General features: G+C 40.2%; 1 protein-coding gene across 10 annotated transcripts in view; it reads left to right on the plus strand.

Moving 5' to 3' along the window:
- The window catches only part of ggps1 (geranylgeranyl diphosphate synthase 1), a 68,792-nt gene extending 55,332 nt beyond the window's left edge, over window positions 1–13,460 (plus strand). For 9 of the 10 annotated variants that reach the window (XM_041187455.1, XM_041187458.1, XM_041187459.1 and 6 more), the window contains 2 exons: window positions 248–318; window positions 11,612–13,460. In XM_041187455.1, coding sequence (XP_041043389.1) covers window positions 248–318; window positions 11,612–12,367 — 827 coding nt within the window. In that variant the 3' untranslated portion in view covers window positions 12,368–13,460. Of the gene's footprint in view, window positions 1–247; window positions 319–8,058; window positions 8,169–11,611 lie in introns of all 10 variants that reach the window. The other variant, XM_041187462.1, reaches the window with a different exon arrangement.
- Window positions 13,461–14,662: the final 1,202 nt, after the last annotated feature.

Consider the following 14,662-nt stretch of genomic DNA (forward strand, 5'->3'; position numbering starts at 1 on the left):
ACTCAGCAGGTCTGGCAGCATCAGCAGAGAAGAATAAAGTTGACGTTTCGAGTCCTCATGACCCTTCAACAGAACTTCTCCACCAATGCTGCCAGACCTGCTGAGTTTTTCCACGTAATTCTGTTTTTGTGTTGTTAATAATAGACTTGTTCAGTGTGGCTTTGGGATAAAGGTAACTTCTGAATGAAATCTGATACCCTTTAACCAGTAGTTACAACAAATGCATTTTTTTTTAATTTTGAATCAGGAAAACAAGTGAGAACCAAACTTTCACAAGCCTTTAACCACTGGTTGAATGTCCCCAAAGAAAAACTGCAGGTAAGAGTTCTTTGCATATTATTCATAAATGAAATTCAAGATGTTGGTTTGTTTTGTAAAATAACATGATGGCTATTAGAAATAATTGACTACAGGTTGAAATGGAAAAAACTGGTCCATATATTAAGATTTTTAAATTAATCAAAATCTTACACTGATTCTTGCCGATATTGACAGTGCTATATGCTTCCAGTCTCCCATCAACAGCATTGCATATGCTGTTGTATGTGCTATACGCATATGAATTGTACAGAGCTCAAAAGGAAGCCATTCAGTTGATCACACCTATGCCGATTCTTTCAAAGAGCTATCCAATTAGTCCCACTTCCCTGCCACCTCTCCATAGGCTTGCACATTTTAAGTGCATGTTCAGTGTGCTTTTTAAAGTTGCCATTAAATCTGCTTCCACAACCCTTTCATACTAGATTGCAAATCGCAACAGTTTGCTATTAATTTCCTCTCTGGTTCTTTTGACAACTACTTTTAAATTTGTTTGTGGTTAGCGACCTTGCTGCCATTGCAAAGTTTCTCCCTATCTATTGTATTAAAATCCATAATTCTGAGCATCTCTCTTAAACTGGGATATCTGAGCAGAGAAGGTTTTCTTGTCTCTCCATGTAACTAAAGTCCCTCATCCCTGGTACCACCCTAGTAAGTCTCCTACACCCTCCTCAAATTGTGGTGCCCAGAATTGGACACCCTAATCCAGCTGGAGGCTAATCTGTGATTTATAAGGGTTAAGCAAACTTCCTTTGGTACTCTTATTGTTCTGCAGTAACTTAGTACTCCAGTTCTGAATTGGGGACATAAAAGGGGGAAAAAAATAAAAGCAAAAACTGCGGATGCTGAAAATCCAAAACAAAAACAAAAATACCTGGAAAAACTCAGCAGGTCTGGCAGCCTCTGCAGAGAGGAGCACAGTTAATGTTTTGAGTCCAAATGACCCTTCAATAGAACTGGTATTCTGGGTTCTGTAGAAGGGTCATTCGGACTCGAAACGTTAACTGTGCTCCTCTCCTCATAAAAGGGGAAATTTGACTCTCCAGTTGAGACCCTTTAGTATCGATCCGTCTTTTGTTAAGCAAAGTGTGATGTTAGGTTTGAAAGGAAAGATCTCTTGTGTAGGCTTCCAGGGATGAATGTGTGATATCTTCCCTGTTTTAAGAACATGTACATCACTTGCTGTGACTGGCATGAATCCCACAGGTACCTAATCCACTTGACCATGGTGGCAGGGGTTAGTTTATGCCAAAGTCCAGGTGGTGATGCATCTTATTGTGAGGTAATGAGCGTTTTTGATTTGGTTTTGGACCGGATGATAACACACATTTAGTGTACCTTGAACATAGTACATGCGCAGTAACTCGCTGAGCACTTAGAAGTAGGGAAAGAAAATAAGAGCAGATTATGCTGGCCTTTTAATTTTGCTAACATGCAGTTAGGTGAGCTTTATAAACAAAAAAAGTTGAAATTGGACATATTTAGATGCTGATGTCATTCAGTCAAAGTTCTTATCAGCATTAGTAAGGCCTCCAGTTACATTTTATCCATCAATTCTTGAACTCCTTGTTCAGCTTTGCAATATTGGGTATTCAGTTGAATTTTCAGTGAGATAAGGGTACTGTTAAAAGCATCCCATTTACATTATAGAGCAAGCCTTTCTTCCCCAGTCAAGACATGTGACTTTCAATCTCTACTCTGTTTCTGCTCTTTGCTTCTCTATTTTACTTCCACCCTGTCCACCACCACACAGCTGGTTCAGTGATTGATTACTTTGTGCCAGAAACAGTAACTTGTGTGGTTTATAAAATACAGCATCACATGTTTGTAGGACATGTTTGCATTTAAGCTGTGATAGTTTATGTTTGAGCTATTTGCAGGTGGGTTTGTACATGCAACTTAAATTGTGGCTTGGGAAAGATTGGAGTGGAAATGTATCTTGCACCATGGAGGTTGTGTTGAGAGTATCTTACAAATACCCTGTGAAGTTTTTGAGTCTTTTCCAGCTGCCTTTACTCTCTAACTGGCTTCATGACTTTTGTAGAGGCAGGTGTGTTTTGCTCCCTATTTTTACCTCCAGGTTGTTGGCATCCCATTTGCTAACCAGGCAAGTTGGTAGCATGTCTGGGATAACCAACAGAAAATGTTTCGTTAGTTTTTTTTTAGCTTCAGCAATCTGTTAGTACCTTCCCAGGAAACTCCTTGGACCTGTTGAGAAGCAGCAGTATTGCAACACCAAACATTGTTTCACATTTCAACTATCAGATTATTGAAAGTTGACCATCTTGCAGTGTTGCTCCTGGAGATTGGAGAGAGAGAGTGAAAAGTACAATTTTTAAAAAGTACATACTTGATACATTTTTAACACAATGCAGTTCATGATATGAAATCACATGTTTAATTGGTATAACAAACTTGCATTTGTATTGCATCTTTAATGTTGTCAAACACCCCAAGGTGCTTCACAGGAGTGTTATCAAATAAAATTTGACACCATACCATATATTAGGACAAGTCAGATTTAAAGAGCATCTTAATGGAAGGGAGGTTAAGGGAGGGGATTCCACTGCTTGGGGTAGCAGAAGCCACTCTTCCCAATGGTAGCGCAGTGAAAATTGGAGATGCGCAAGAGGCCTAAATCAGAGGAGCACAGAGATCTTGAGTTGTAGGGCTGGATGAGGTTGCAGAAATAGGGAATGCCAATGTCATGGAGGGATTTGAACGGAAGAATTAAAATATTAAATTGGCTCCTCTCGCATCAGTGTAGGTGAGTGAGCACAGGGGTAGTAAATGAATGGGAAATGATGAATTTTAGGACCTGGGTAGTGGTAAACATCCTAGGGGTGGGGAAAATTAGGGAGCAGAGTTTACCTATTGCCAGAGAAGTTGGAACCGAGGCAATTTAGTGATGAGGGTGAAAAGGCAGTTGATGATTTTGAATATCAGCTGGAAGTAAATATCGGCCAATTAAAGGATGTGCTCAAACTGTGCAAGAAGCCTGATTTTGGGGTATTCACTGAGGAATGAGCACAGTGCTGCTTCTCACTGATTATCTCTGCTATTCATGACCACTGCTGCTTGCACCTGTGAATTTTCAACTCTATTGATGGACTTGGAGCGCATGCCTAACAATGAGGTTCTTTAATGAAGGGAAGCGGCTACAGTAGTGTCTGAAATAGGTGTTCTGACCGCTGTGCGCTATCTCAAATTCAAAAAAGAGAGGTTAGCACCTAAAAAAAAAAATTGAGGCCACGGATAGCCAGGTTACCCAGGAGAGGGAGCAGCTGAATACATTTCAGGCTAGTAATAGCTGGGCAGTGGTCAGGATGTGAACCAAGGGTGTGGGCAGGACCAGGAGTGTTTGACCATGGGTGGCCAGATAGCATGGGAAGAGCTGAGTTCTGGGCTAGGAAACATTGGAGTAGGGACTTTAATCAGACAAATAGGAAAAAAATAAATATTTTTGAAACTAAACAATTAGAAGTTAGTATTTGCTTGAATTACTTGCCTTTACCAAGATGCTGCTGCAGTGTCTGAGTGCCCTGCAGTGCCACCAAGTGGTCAGGCCACAGAACTACAGCCTCATCCTATTCATAAATTTTCTTCAGCCTACATTGCCATTGTGCAGAAAGGGCTAACTAGGAACTAGGGGATAGAGAGCGAGCGGGGTTTAGGACACGACAATTCAAAATGATTGTCATGTTATAAATATTCACAAAATTGACTGTGCTATCTCTGAATATAGAGAGGTAATAGTTCATGATGTATTTAACCTTTTATATGCGTTGTTGAGCTCTTAGTGCCAAGTACAGAAGCTACCTTGTCTGGCCCAGTCACTTTGAAGCTGAAGGCTGACTGCAATCTTTGTGCGATGCTCCACAGGGTTGCACTCATGTTTTGGGGAAACTATACCAGAACAGAAGGTCCTTCCTGGTCATTGCATGGCTGCAGACTAACATACAAGACCAGATTTTAGACTTTATCTGCTGTACACTTTTTAAAAATGCAGCATTTGTTGCCCATTCCTAACTGTGCATGAGAAGGTGGAGGTGAGCCGCCACCTTGATCTGCTGCAGTCCATGTGGTGTAGCTACTCGTACAGTGCTGTTAGGAAGGGAGTTCCAGGATTTCGATTCAGTGACAGTGAAGGAATGGCAATTATCGTCCCAAGTCAGGATGGTGTCTGGCTTGGAGTGGAACTTGCAAGTGATGGTGTTCCCATGCGTCTTGCCCACGGATCCCAGGAAGTCATAGGTCTGGAAGGTGCTCCCAAAGGATCCTTGGCAAGTTGCTGCAGTGCATCTTGTGTATGATGCATGCTGCTGCCACTGGGGTGGTGGATGGGGTGCCGACCAAATGGGCTGCTTTGCACTGGATCCTTCCGGTCGCATCTCCAAGAACATGTACTCTCTCACTGGAAAAAGATGTAATTCTGCAGTTGAGGACAGAGAACCAATGTTCTTGACCCTCAGATTCTGCCTCTAAATAACTTAAGCCCTGAGATAATTGGTAGAATGTGCAATATGAAGTGGAAAAAGATTCATCCTTTGGTGTTGAACAATAACTGGAACTAATGTAATCCTAGTGTCTTGGGTTGTTACTTGATCACCCAACTGAGTAACAATTCACAACCACTTGCACTTTGATACTTACCCCTGGGAAAGGAAGAAGCGGTAATATGAAGCAGTTCGAAATCCAGGGTACCTGCAGGGGCAAACTATTATATCTCACGCTTAAAGCTTCCCAAGGATTTGAATCTTCTGTTTAAACAAGCTTGTGTGGAGCGTGTTGAAACCTATGATTGTGTGGTTTTATATTTACAGAACTGAGGACAAGCCTCCTGTTAGAATGTGCAGCTCCTGAATTTAGTACTTTAGTCAATCCACCTTATGGTGTCTGGCATGTTTTTTTTTAAAAAAGTGTAAAGCCTTTGGAGTTTTTTGTGTGCACTTGTTTTGCATTCTTGTTTCTATTTGATATGTCAGCTGTTTTCTCTAGTGCACTGCCTTGTCATTCATGATCTGGGCATGATTTCTAGAGTCTTAATTTCTTCAACAAAATGATTGTGATACTTGAGAATTGAAAGATAGGAGGCCCACTCATTTATCGATACCTTGCAACACCTGTAAAGCTCAATATTGAGGAAATTAGCAACAGCTATAGGCCCTCAAGCCTGTTCTTCAATCCAATTAGATCCTGACTGATCTGCCCTTTGACTCCATTTACCTGCCCTGGTTCCATTATCTATTATACCCTTAACTTCAAAATTGAGACTGATAGATTTTTGTTAGGTTTTGGTTGATTCTCAACTGCAACAGCTTTTTGCCAAAGTTTTTTTTTCCAGGTTTCCACTGCTCCACTCTATGAAGAAGAATGGCTGACCTTCAATTTTGAGATTATGCTTCCTTACTCTGTTTCTCTCACCAGAGGAAATTGTTTCTCTCTAGTTTATCAAATCTTTTTAACCATCATTAAACATGTTAATTCAATCACCCCATAATCTTCTACACTCAAGGCAACACAAGCCTATGCAACCTTTACTCATAAGTTAACCCTTGTAGTCCTGTATCATTTCTGCTGTACCCCCTCAAGTCAACATATATGCATCAAATGCCGCCCACTCGTGGTGAAACTTAAACTACAGTAAGATGAGCAAAAATAAATTGCGGCACTTTTTTTGTCCTTTCCCCAATTGGATGGTGCAGGGAAGGCTGGGAGAATATAATATTTTTAAAATTTGACCCTGAATAGGAAAAGACTGTTCCATCTTGAGTATTGCTGAAAAAAGAGACAAGCTATCAAAGCTTTTCATCATGCACTCATCAGGACAGCTGTACAAGATAAACAACAGTAGAGGGAACAACAATTTCTATTGCATGATCAAATTCAAACCAGGCAGTTGACTATGGTCAAGGCATTGCCATGGGGATTGAACAGTTGACAGTTCTCTGTATTCTCCATGCCAAAGCCTCTACCAATCAGCACACACTTCTTGTGCATTATAAACTGTTGTTTCCTTTACTGTTGGTTTATCTTGCATAGCTGTCCTGATGAGTGCAAGATGAAAAGCTTAGATAGCATGTTTCTCTTCAGCCATACTCAAGTTTTGTCTACTAAGTGACTACTGTTCCCTCTGGTTGGTGAATGACTGGCATGGGATCTTCAACTTCAAACCCTTGCAGAGAAGAGAGATTGAGAAATGTGCTTATGCTGAGATTATTGGACTGTGGAGTAATGTTAGTGTTGGGAGTCGCAGGAACCTGAGGCCACTATCTTGTAACAGAAGCAGATGAAATGATGGGGACAAGGGGTTGGGAGGAGAAAACAAGGCAACAAGATTTGATTTGGCCTGCCCCAACAGAGCCAACACAGACTAGTGGGTTGAATGGCCACTGCTGTGCTGGGAAATTCTGGGATCCTTGCACTTGCAATATGTAATCTGTTTTGTGCATGCCATTTCATCTGCTGAGCTAAATGGAAAAGCCGAATTTAGCATCATCTCCTCCCTTTGCTGCTCCCCCAACCCTGGCAAGGTCTTGCATAAAGTAAATTTCAGCTTGGCTACTCTGTTTCTGGCAATGGATGGTTCTTGTAGAAGACTGACTTGGCAACTGATGAAATAATTTATCCATGTTTGTGGTAATATGCGAACTCACGTGACTGGTCCATGATCTGACACTCAAAATATACTCTCTCTACATCGGCCAAAAAACCCCTTTGCTGTTACTTTATTACCTTAATGCTCTTTTCCTCAACCAACCCAACCCTGCATTGTCCTCACTACAAAGGAAATATCTGAGTAGCAAACCCCATTATTTGGAATGAGTTAAAGAATGTCCTTGTTACATAGCAAGATACTGTGCCTTGCCACAGGAATAACTATTGATGCCAGCAGCTTAAGGATCTACTGCTGATGTAAAGAGAGGAATGACAGGCACATCTAATGCCTACGGGGCACAAGCAGATTCAGTGATCTTTAGAATTGAAAGTGTGTGCTGTGGGAAATGAATGCACATTTCTCACAGAATGAGGAGAGAAATAAGAGTCATTCAAACATGGAGCTGTTTAAGAATGCGGTGTCAGTGGGTCACTTTTTGTAAAAGTCCAGAGGAGTGAGTCTCTCTAATTATCATGACTAGTGCAATTTTTCTTTACAGGGTTTTGCATTGGACAATTTTAAGGGGGTAGTTGCATTTTTCTGTATCAAACACAGATTGGATTTTGTACAGTAGGTACACGTAAGTGTTTAACCAGTCCTTGGCCACTGATGGAGATTTCCATGAAAACTGCTTTGTCACAATAATGCATTTCGATAATAAGAATCTTTATGATGACAAAATGGTATCCAGCTCCAATGCAACCAAAAATAGTTGTTTCAATATCTCACCCGTGTAAAGGGCTGTGCACCATTACTGAATACTTCAGTTCCACTACTTTGAGCTTGTTAGATCATGACTGCTGTTCAGATTTAATCAGATCAACATTAAGTTTTAGAGCACTGGGTTTTTTAATGAGGGACTCCAGTGTATGAAATAATACAGTACCAGTAATAGCTGTTTTCTTATAGAGGACTGTCATTTGATATTTCAGCAAAAAGCATACAGACAATAGTGTATGGGCCTTTGAAAAGTGTCAGACTGAAAATTGCCCTGCTAAATGTGCTATTTTAGTTTGTTTTTTACTGCCAATAATTGATTTTAGGGAATGCAGACTAATGGTTAATGATTTTTTTTTGTTTAGATCCTCAAAATGACTCTGGCAGTCTTGCAGAATTCCCACAGGAGTTAATCGTGTCTCTACCAAGTGTCAAATTTTTAAAAATCCACATCCTGCGCACTAAATTGGGAATGGTACATTTTATTTACAAATAAATTATTTGGAAAGCTCAACTAAACCAATATTTTATATTAAATGCCTTGAGTGATTGTAGGTCATGTGCATGTATATGATGTTTTCAGCATTTACTTTTTATTTACGTGCCAAACCAGAAACTGGTGGTTCTAGACTGGAAATAGAAACCTGAGACAATCCCATTCTGCATTATGCACCAGCATGTGTAGCTCATTGTTACATGCTGTATAACCTACTGTTGAAATGTGTTACTTTCAGCTGGATAACATTGTTTTTTCTCAGATCAGTGTGACTCCAGTAGAGACCGCCTAGGTGGGCAAGATCAAGTTGGGTACTGTTAAAGTTACAAGAGGGAAAGAATTTGCACTCTTCTGTATCATATTTTTCCCCCTTGCCTGTTCCAGTTTTGTCCCCTTAATATGCCTACGGATGGGTACAATTCTTTGGGAAGTCTTGACACCACAGTGCCTTTTGTAACTTGGCTACTAAAAAGAAGCAGTCTCAGATCCGAGGCTGAGTCCGCTGTGGCTTGCAGGAAACTTTTTAGGAAGTCAGTGTTAGTTTTTACCTGTAGTGCCTGAGCAAAATCTTGGCAGCAGCAAACAGTACCTACCATTTTGGAATAGTTCTGTAACTTGCTGAACCTCTGAATCTCTAAGTGTGGAGAAAAGAAGTTTAGAACATATTGCAATGCATTCCCAGCTTCTCTGGGCAGCTAACTGCCCTGATTTGTAAAGGACAGCATCAAATACCCAATGGAACACACTTATTGCAGATGGGTTTATGTTCCACAATAGAAATAAATATGATAGTAAGTAAAGTATTGAATTCTTGACACACTTGCCAGGCAGACTGAAGTCTAAACCCAAGGGATTCCCTTGTGCATCCAGTTTGAAATCCTACATCTAGGAGAAGCCAGGTATAACTGTAGTAAACATGACATGAATTGCACCTGCTTCCTCATCTATGTGTGAAGTCCACAAATATCCAAACTAACTGGTAGGCTTATCATAAATTGACTCCCAGGTTTCTCTAATTTGAGACCTGGAATTAGATTCACATCGGACACCGGGCTGAAGGTTTTCTTCCTTGTAACTCTTTCGAGTACAAACACGTTTCCATCTGTTTCAGATGAAGTTACATTGTTTCATAGTTTTCCATTGTGAGATTTGAACTCTTGATCTTGGGGTAACAAACCCAGTACCATAACCACTTGGCTATTTCGGCCAAGCGCACGGACACCGGGCTGAACATGCTGTCTGGTGTGTCGAGTTTAATTTAGTTCTTAACCAGATAAATTAGATGTTAAACACCTTGTCTGGCAAGTGGCTGGAAATGGTTTCTTTCTAATTGACTTCTAAATGCCTTCCAGACAATCAGCCTGAAGCCAAATTGAGAATTTAGATGTTCTTGGATGGTAGTGTGCATTGTACTACTGTAACATGTTGAGATTTATGATATTTCAACAGTAAAGGCAAGGCCCGCATAAATTGCATTATATGTGGTGATGACCTTGCAGCTAAACTGGACAGAAAAAAAGATGAGTGGTCCTCAGAAATTTGGGCAGCAGTTGCACTGCACTTGGTGTGAGATTATCTATTTCCTGTATTATGCTGCTAATTGTGTTGACCAGAACTCTCAATTAATTTACATCAATTTTGTTTATATCAATTTACATTGATGCGAAAGTAGCAGCTAATTGCACCCTTGCCATTGTTCTGTTTTTTTCACTATTTCATCCCCTTTGAGTAAATTTGCCTCTGAAGCCCAAGCATTGCTTTATAAACCAAAATGACCACTCTGAATATGGGAACAGAAGTAGACCGTTTAGCCATGGAGCCTGTTCCACCATTCATTGAGGTCATGGCTGATCCGTAACCTAACTTCGTATGCACACCTTTGCCAGAGACCCCTTAATTCCTTTGGGTCAACACACATCTACCAATCTTAGATTTCAAATTTACAATTGATCTGGCATCAATTGCTGTTTACGCAAACGTCCGCCAGCCTTTGTGTGCAGAAGTGTGTCTAATTTCACACAAAGATCTGGCTCTCATTTTTAGGCTTTGCTTCCTAGCTGTTGACTTCCGAGCCAAGTTGAGGATCTAGATGTTTTTGCAGAAATAATTTATCCTTAACTACCCTATCTGTTCCCCTTAATACCTTGAAAATATGGATCAACTTTCTCAATTTCAGAGAATACAACCCTAACCTGTGTAATCTCTCTTCTAACAACCTTGGAGTCCAGGCATCATTCTGGTAACTCTGCAAAACCATTCTTGCTAATATTTGGGGCCCAGAGCTGCTTACAGTACTCCAGGTGTGGTTCAGCCAGAGCTTTGTATAGCTGAAATAAGACTGAGAGATTTAAGGCGGTGGGTTTTTTTTGGATTAGAATACTGTTAAAACAAATTTAGCACTCCCATCAGAGTACAGGAATTATCTAGAACTATACAGCTGCACTTTATAGAAACCGTGTAAAATTGTTATATGGCATACCACTAACTTTTCTCCTGACTAGTTCTTTCCTGTCCAGGTGCATTGCACCGTATTTAGATGGGAAAATGTTAATGTTGCAACTAAATTGATCCTTGTTGATTGATGGATCAGATGACATTTATTGTCTGTGAAGCATTTTGGGGCAATCAAGGGATGTGACTGATCTCTCAATGCTTAAGTTTGTTCATTGAATCATTTAATAAAGGAAAAAGGTCACAACTAGAAGACTTTGAAGGTGGCAGGACAAGTCAATAAGGGTGTTCTTTTTAAAAAAAAAAGGCATCCGGGATCCTGGCCTTTAAATAGAGGTGTAGAGTACAAAAGCAAGGGAGTTATAGTAAACCTTTCCAGCTGAGGCCTAAATAGTGATTTGTAGTGGATAGCTTGGCATGGACACAGTCAAATGGCCTCCCGTGCTGTATGATTCTATAAAATAACTGGCGCTTAAACATAAAAGCCGGTATATTCTGAAAACCATTTTAATTTGTGCTCATCTGGCTTATTTTTTTTACACACACACACCAACAAATCCAGTGCCATCTCCTTTGGGCTTATGAACTTCCCCATTTTCAATAATTGGAACTTGCCATTTATTTCATATTTCCAATGGGTGTTGCCTATAGGTTGAAGTAAAAACAAGCATTTAATATATCAATCGATCTCTCAAATTAAGCTATTTTGCAGATATTGACCTCATTGTTGACCGTTAATAGCAATTTGCATTTACACAACACCTTTAATAGACAAAAATCCCTGCGGCATTTCATTGAGGCATAATCAAAAAAGAGATAATAGGAAGGAATGAGAATAAACTTAAAAATGAGGATTGATTTTGGTAGCTTGATGTAACCAAGCCAGATTTGGTGATGGATGGTTGTTTTCTACAGAACTAAAACTGGTCAGTTATCTTTTATATTTTTTGATGTTTGTGTTTTTGCTCTAGGTCATCATAGAAGTTACAGAAATGTTGCACAGTGCTAGTTTGCTGATCGATGATATTGAGGATAATTCTAAGCTGCGCCGTGGCTTTCCTGTAGCGCACAGCATCTATGGTATTCCATCCGTCATAAACTCTGCCAACTACGTCTACTTTTTGAGTCTGGAGAAGGTGCTGACCCTTGATCACCCAGAAGCCATTAAAGTCTTCACAAAACAGCTACTGGATCTGCATCGGGGTCAAGGCCTGGACATCTATTGGAGAGATACATACACCTGTCCGACAATAGAAGATTACAAGGCCATGGTCCTACAGAAAACTGGAGGTCTCTTTGGGCTGGCTGTAGGCCTCATGCAACTGTTTTCTGAAAATAAATCTGACTTAAAGCCTCTCCTTGACACACTGGGGCTTTTATTCCAAATACGTGATGATTATGCAAACCTGTTATCCAATGAATACAGTGCAAACAAGGGTTTTGCTGAAGATTTAACAGAGGGGAAGTTTTCATTTCCCCTTATTCATGCTATCTCGTCACATCCAGAAAGTACGCAGGTGCAAAATATTTTGCGACAGAGGACTGAAAATATAGATGTAAAGAAATATTGTGTAAGCTATCTTGAAAAGGTGGGTTCTTTTGATTACACCAGAGAAATACTCAAACAGTTGGAATCAGAAGCTTATAAAACTATTGACAAATTTGGAGGTAACCCACAGTTAGAAGCTTTAATTGAACAACTCAGCCAACTGTATAAAGAGACTTAAAAATGCTTTCCCTTTTCTCCCTGCTCTCTCTCCTGATTCCTTTCTTTGCAGCACACATGTATTCTCTCATGAGTGCTTTTTCACTTGATTTCTTGTACTGTTGAGTGCTCTCACCTCACTATCTTTCGTGTGCACTCATTCAATTTCTTGCTTTCTTCTGAGATTGCTCTCCTTTAATCTCTGTCCCGTGAGCGCACTGTCACTTACTTCCTCATTCTTGCAGTGTGTGCAATGTTTAAAATAGTATTTGCAGTTGGTTGGGTGATGAGAATCACAGGTTTTTGATGCAATCAAAAGCTTCCACCTATAAAATCATTAGCTCAGACTGAGCAAATTTTTGATGTTTGTGTGATGGTAATTTAACACCCTGGTGTATTGTCAAGATTATAGCCAGAAATAGAAATACAATGGTCCAATCTCTTGGGACCACTACTTTTTGCCAGTATGATATATTACAGATGTATGCATGGAAGTGTGGTAGCTGGTAGTTTTTAATAATTTTTTTTGCTTAATTGATGTGTGCCTGATACAATGTCTATCTTATCCCCTCTGACTCAGCTGTTCTCCCCACTTGTAGTGGTGACTGGGAGTGAGAGGCAAGCTGGTCTTTGGCTCTTAGTGCCAGTACATTACTCACTTAGATCAGTGAAATGCTGGCCGTAAGAGAAGCGATGGGAGATAAAGACCTGAAGATATTGGCTGATATTGGGTTGAGTAGCAGCGAGGGCCCGGAGAGCTATCATGAAGGGGAGAATCTGAGACAACAAGCACTGTATCATAAACGTTGAGATCAGCATTTGCCATGTACTTTTCTGTTCTGCACTCCTTGAGACTACAGATGGACTTGCAGCAGACCAAAACAGTTGATTGCTTTTCTCTAACTGATACTGCTGTAACTTTGCTTGGCCTTTTGTATCAAGTGAGAACGGATGGTGCTGACCGACTAAACACAGCCATGCTAATACCCTTCCAGTTATAATTATTGCACAATATTTACAGAAAGATGGAAGAGTTAGCACAAAACATTGCATTGTAATGAGCTGATTTTTACAATAAATTCAGGCCCATTTTACTGGGCCATGTATTTTACTAAGATGGATTTTCAATTTAGTTGTTTGAATTATTTCCAGTTTGTACAAATCTAACTTCAACAAATGAGCAATCGGCTTTTTCACTGGTTTGTTTTCATCCTTAGACTATTCTCCCCTTTGTAAGGAAGTCATTCAATTCCTTCACGTTTCTCTGGTTAAGCATTGCTGGGTAACTTGCTTCATGCAAGCATTAAGCCACAAACTCATGTGCTACCTTAATGTGTTGTGATGTAGTATCTACTTGCCTACCTTTAGAAGCAGGGAAGAGGATGGGGGATTCATTTTTTCCTCCTCAAAGGAGGCAGGACCATTTTAAGCTGATCATACAGGGGATTGAGTATACCAGCTTGCATTCACATTATTGTACAGCTTGATTGTTCCACAAGAGTGGCCTTAAGAATCAAGGGCAATGCTGTACTTTTAAAGATATCCCTGTTGTGTGTAAGAAATTCACTGATTTACACCACAAACAACAGAGGTCCCAGTACAGTTCCCCAAGATATCCCATTCAATACATCATCTCCTTCCCCAAGTGCTCTCTACACAACTACTGTTTTCTATTTAAACCCGCCACTTATACAATTAAGAATACCTGTCAGAGAATGACAAGATTTCAGCATGGGGCCAGTGGATTGTTCGGTTGGCATGATAGCCAAGCAGTGAGGAGGTGAATTTGCGATTCATGTGCACCTTGTTTGTGCATTTTCCAGATTGAGACTTGAATTGAGTCTAGTGTTCTCCATCCTGAATATGTTCAAGCTGGAAATCCAGGAAGTTAGAAGACTTCACATAAAGTTCAGAACTATTCCCGGCAAAACTAGTTACTATTGATGGTAATCTGATCCTAAACGATACTGATGTTGATCTCTTGCTGTGGATGGGGTGGTCGGGATGGGTGTTTGATGATATCAATCCATTAAGCACTCAATACCCCTTCCCACCCCCATAGTTTTCTATAGATATTCTTCATGTACAAGTCTAGATACTGAGTGTAACACCAACTGTTTGTTAGCTTGTCTTTGTTCATCACAGGGACCCAAACTGTTTTCATCTAGTCAACTTGTGACTTTTCAGCAGGTAACCTGCTAAATTGACAAACAAGCCTAATGTACCAAGGACTTTGATAAAGTCTTGCATGGTTTTACAATTTAAGGCCATTGCAAATCAAAGGTAAGACACAATTAGTAATTTCCCGAAGACCGAA

This window comes from Carcharodon carcharias, chromosome 5, assembly GCF_017639515.1.
Source record: "Carcharodon carcharias isolate sCarCar2 chromosome 5, sCarCar2.pri, whole genome shotgun sequence".
In the NCBI taxonomy this organism is placed as follows: domain Eukaryota; kingdom Metazoa; phylum Chordata; class Chondrichthyes; order Lamniformes; family Lamnidae; genus Carcharodon; species Carcharodon carcharias.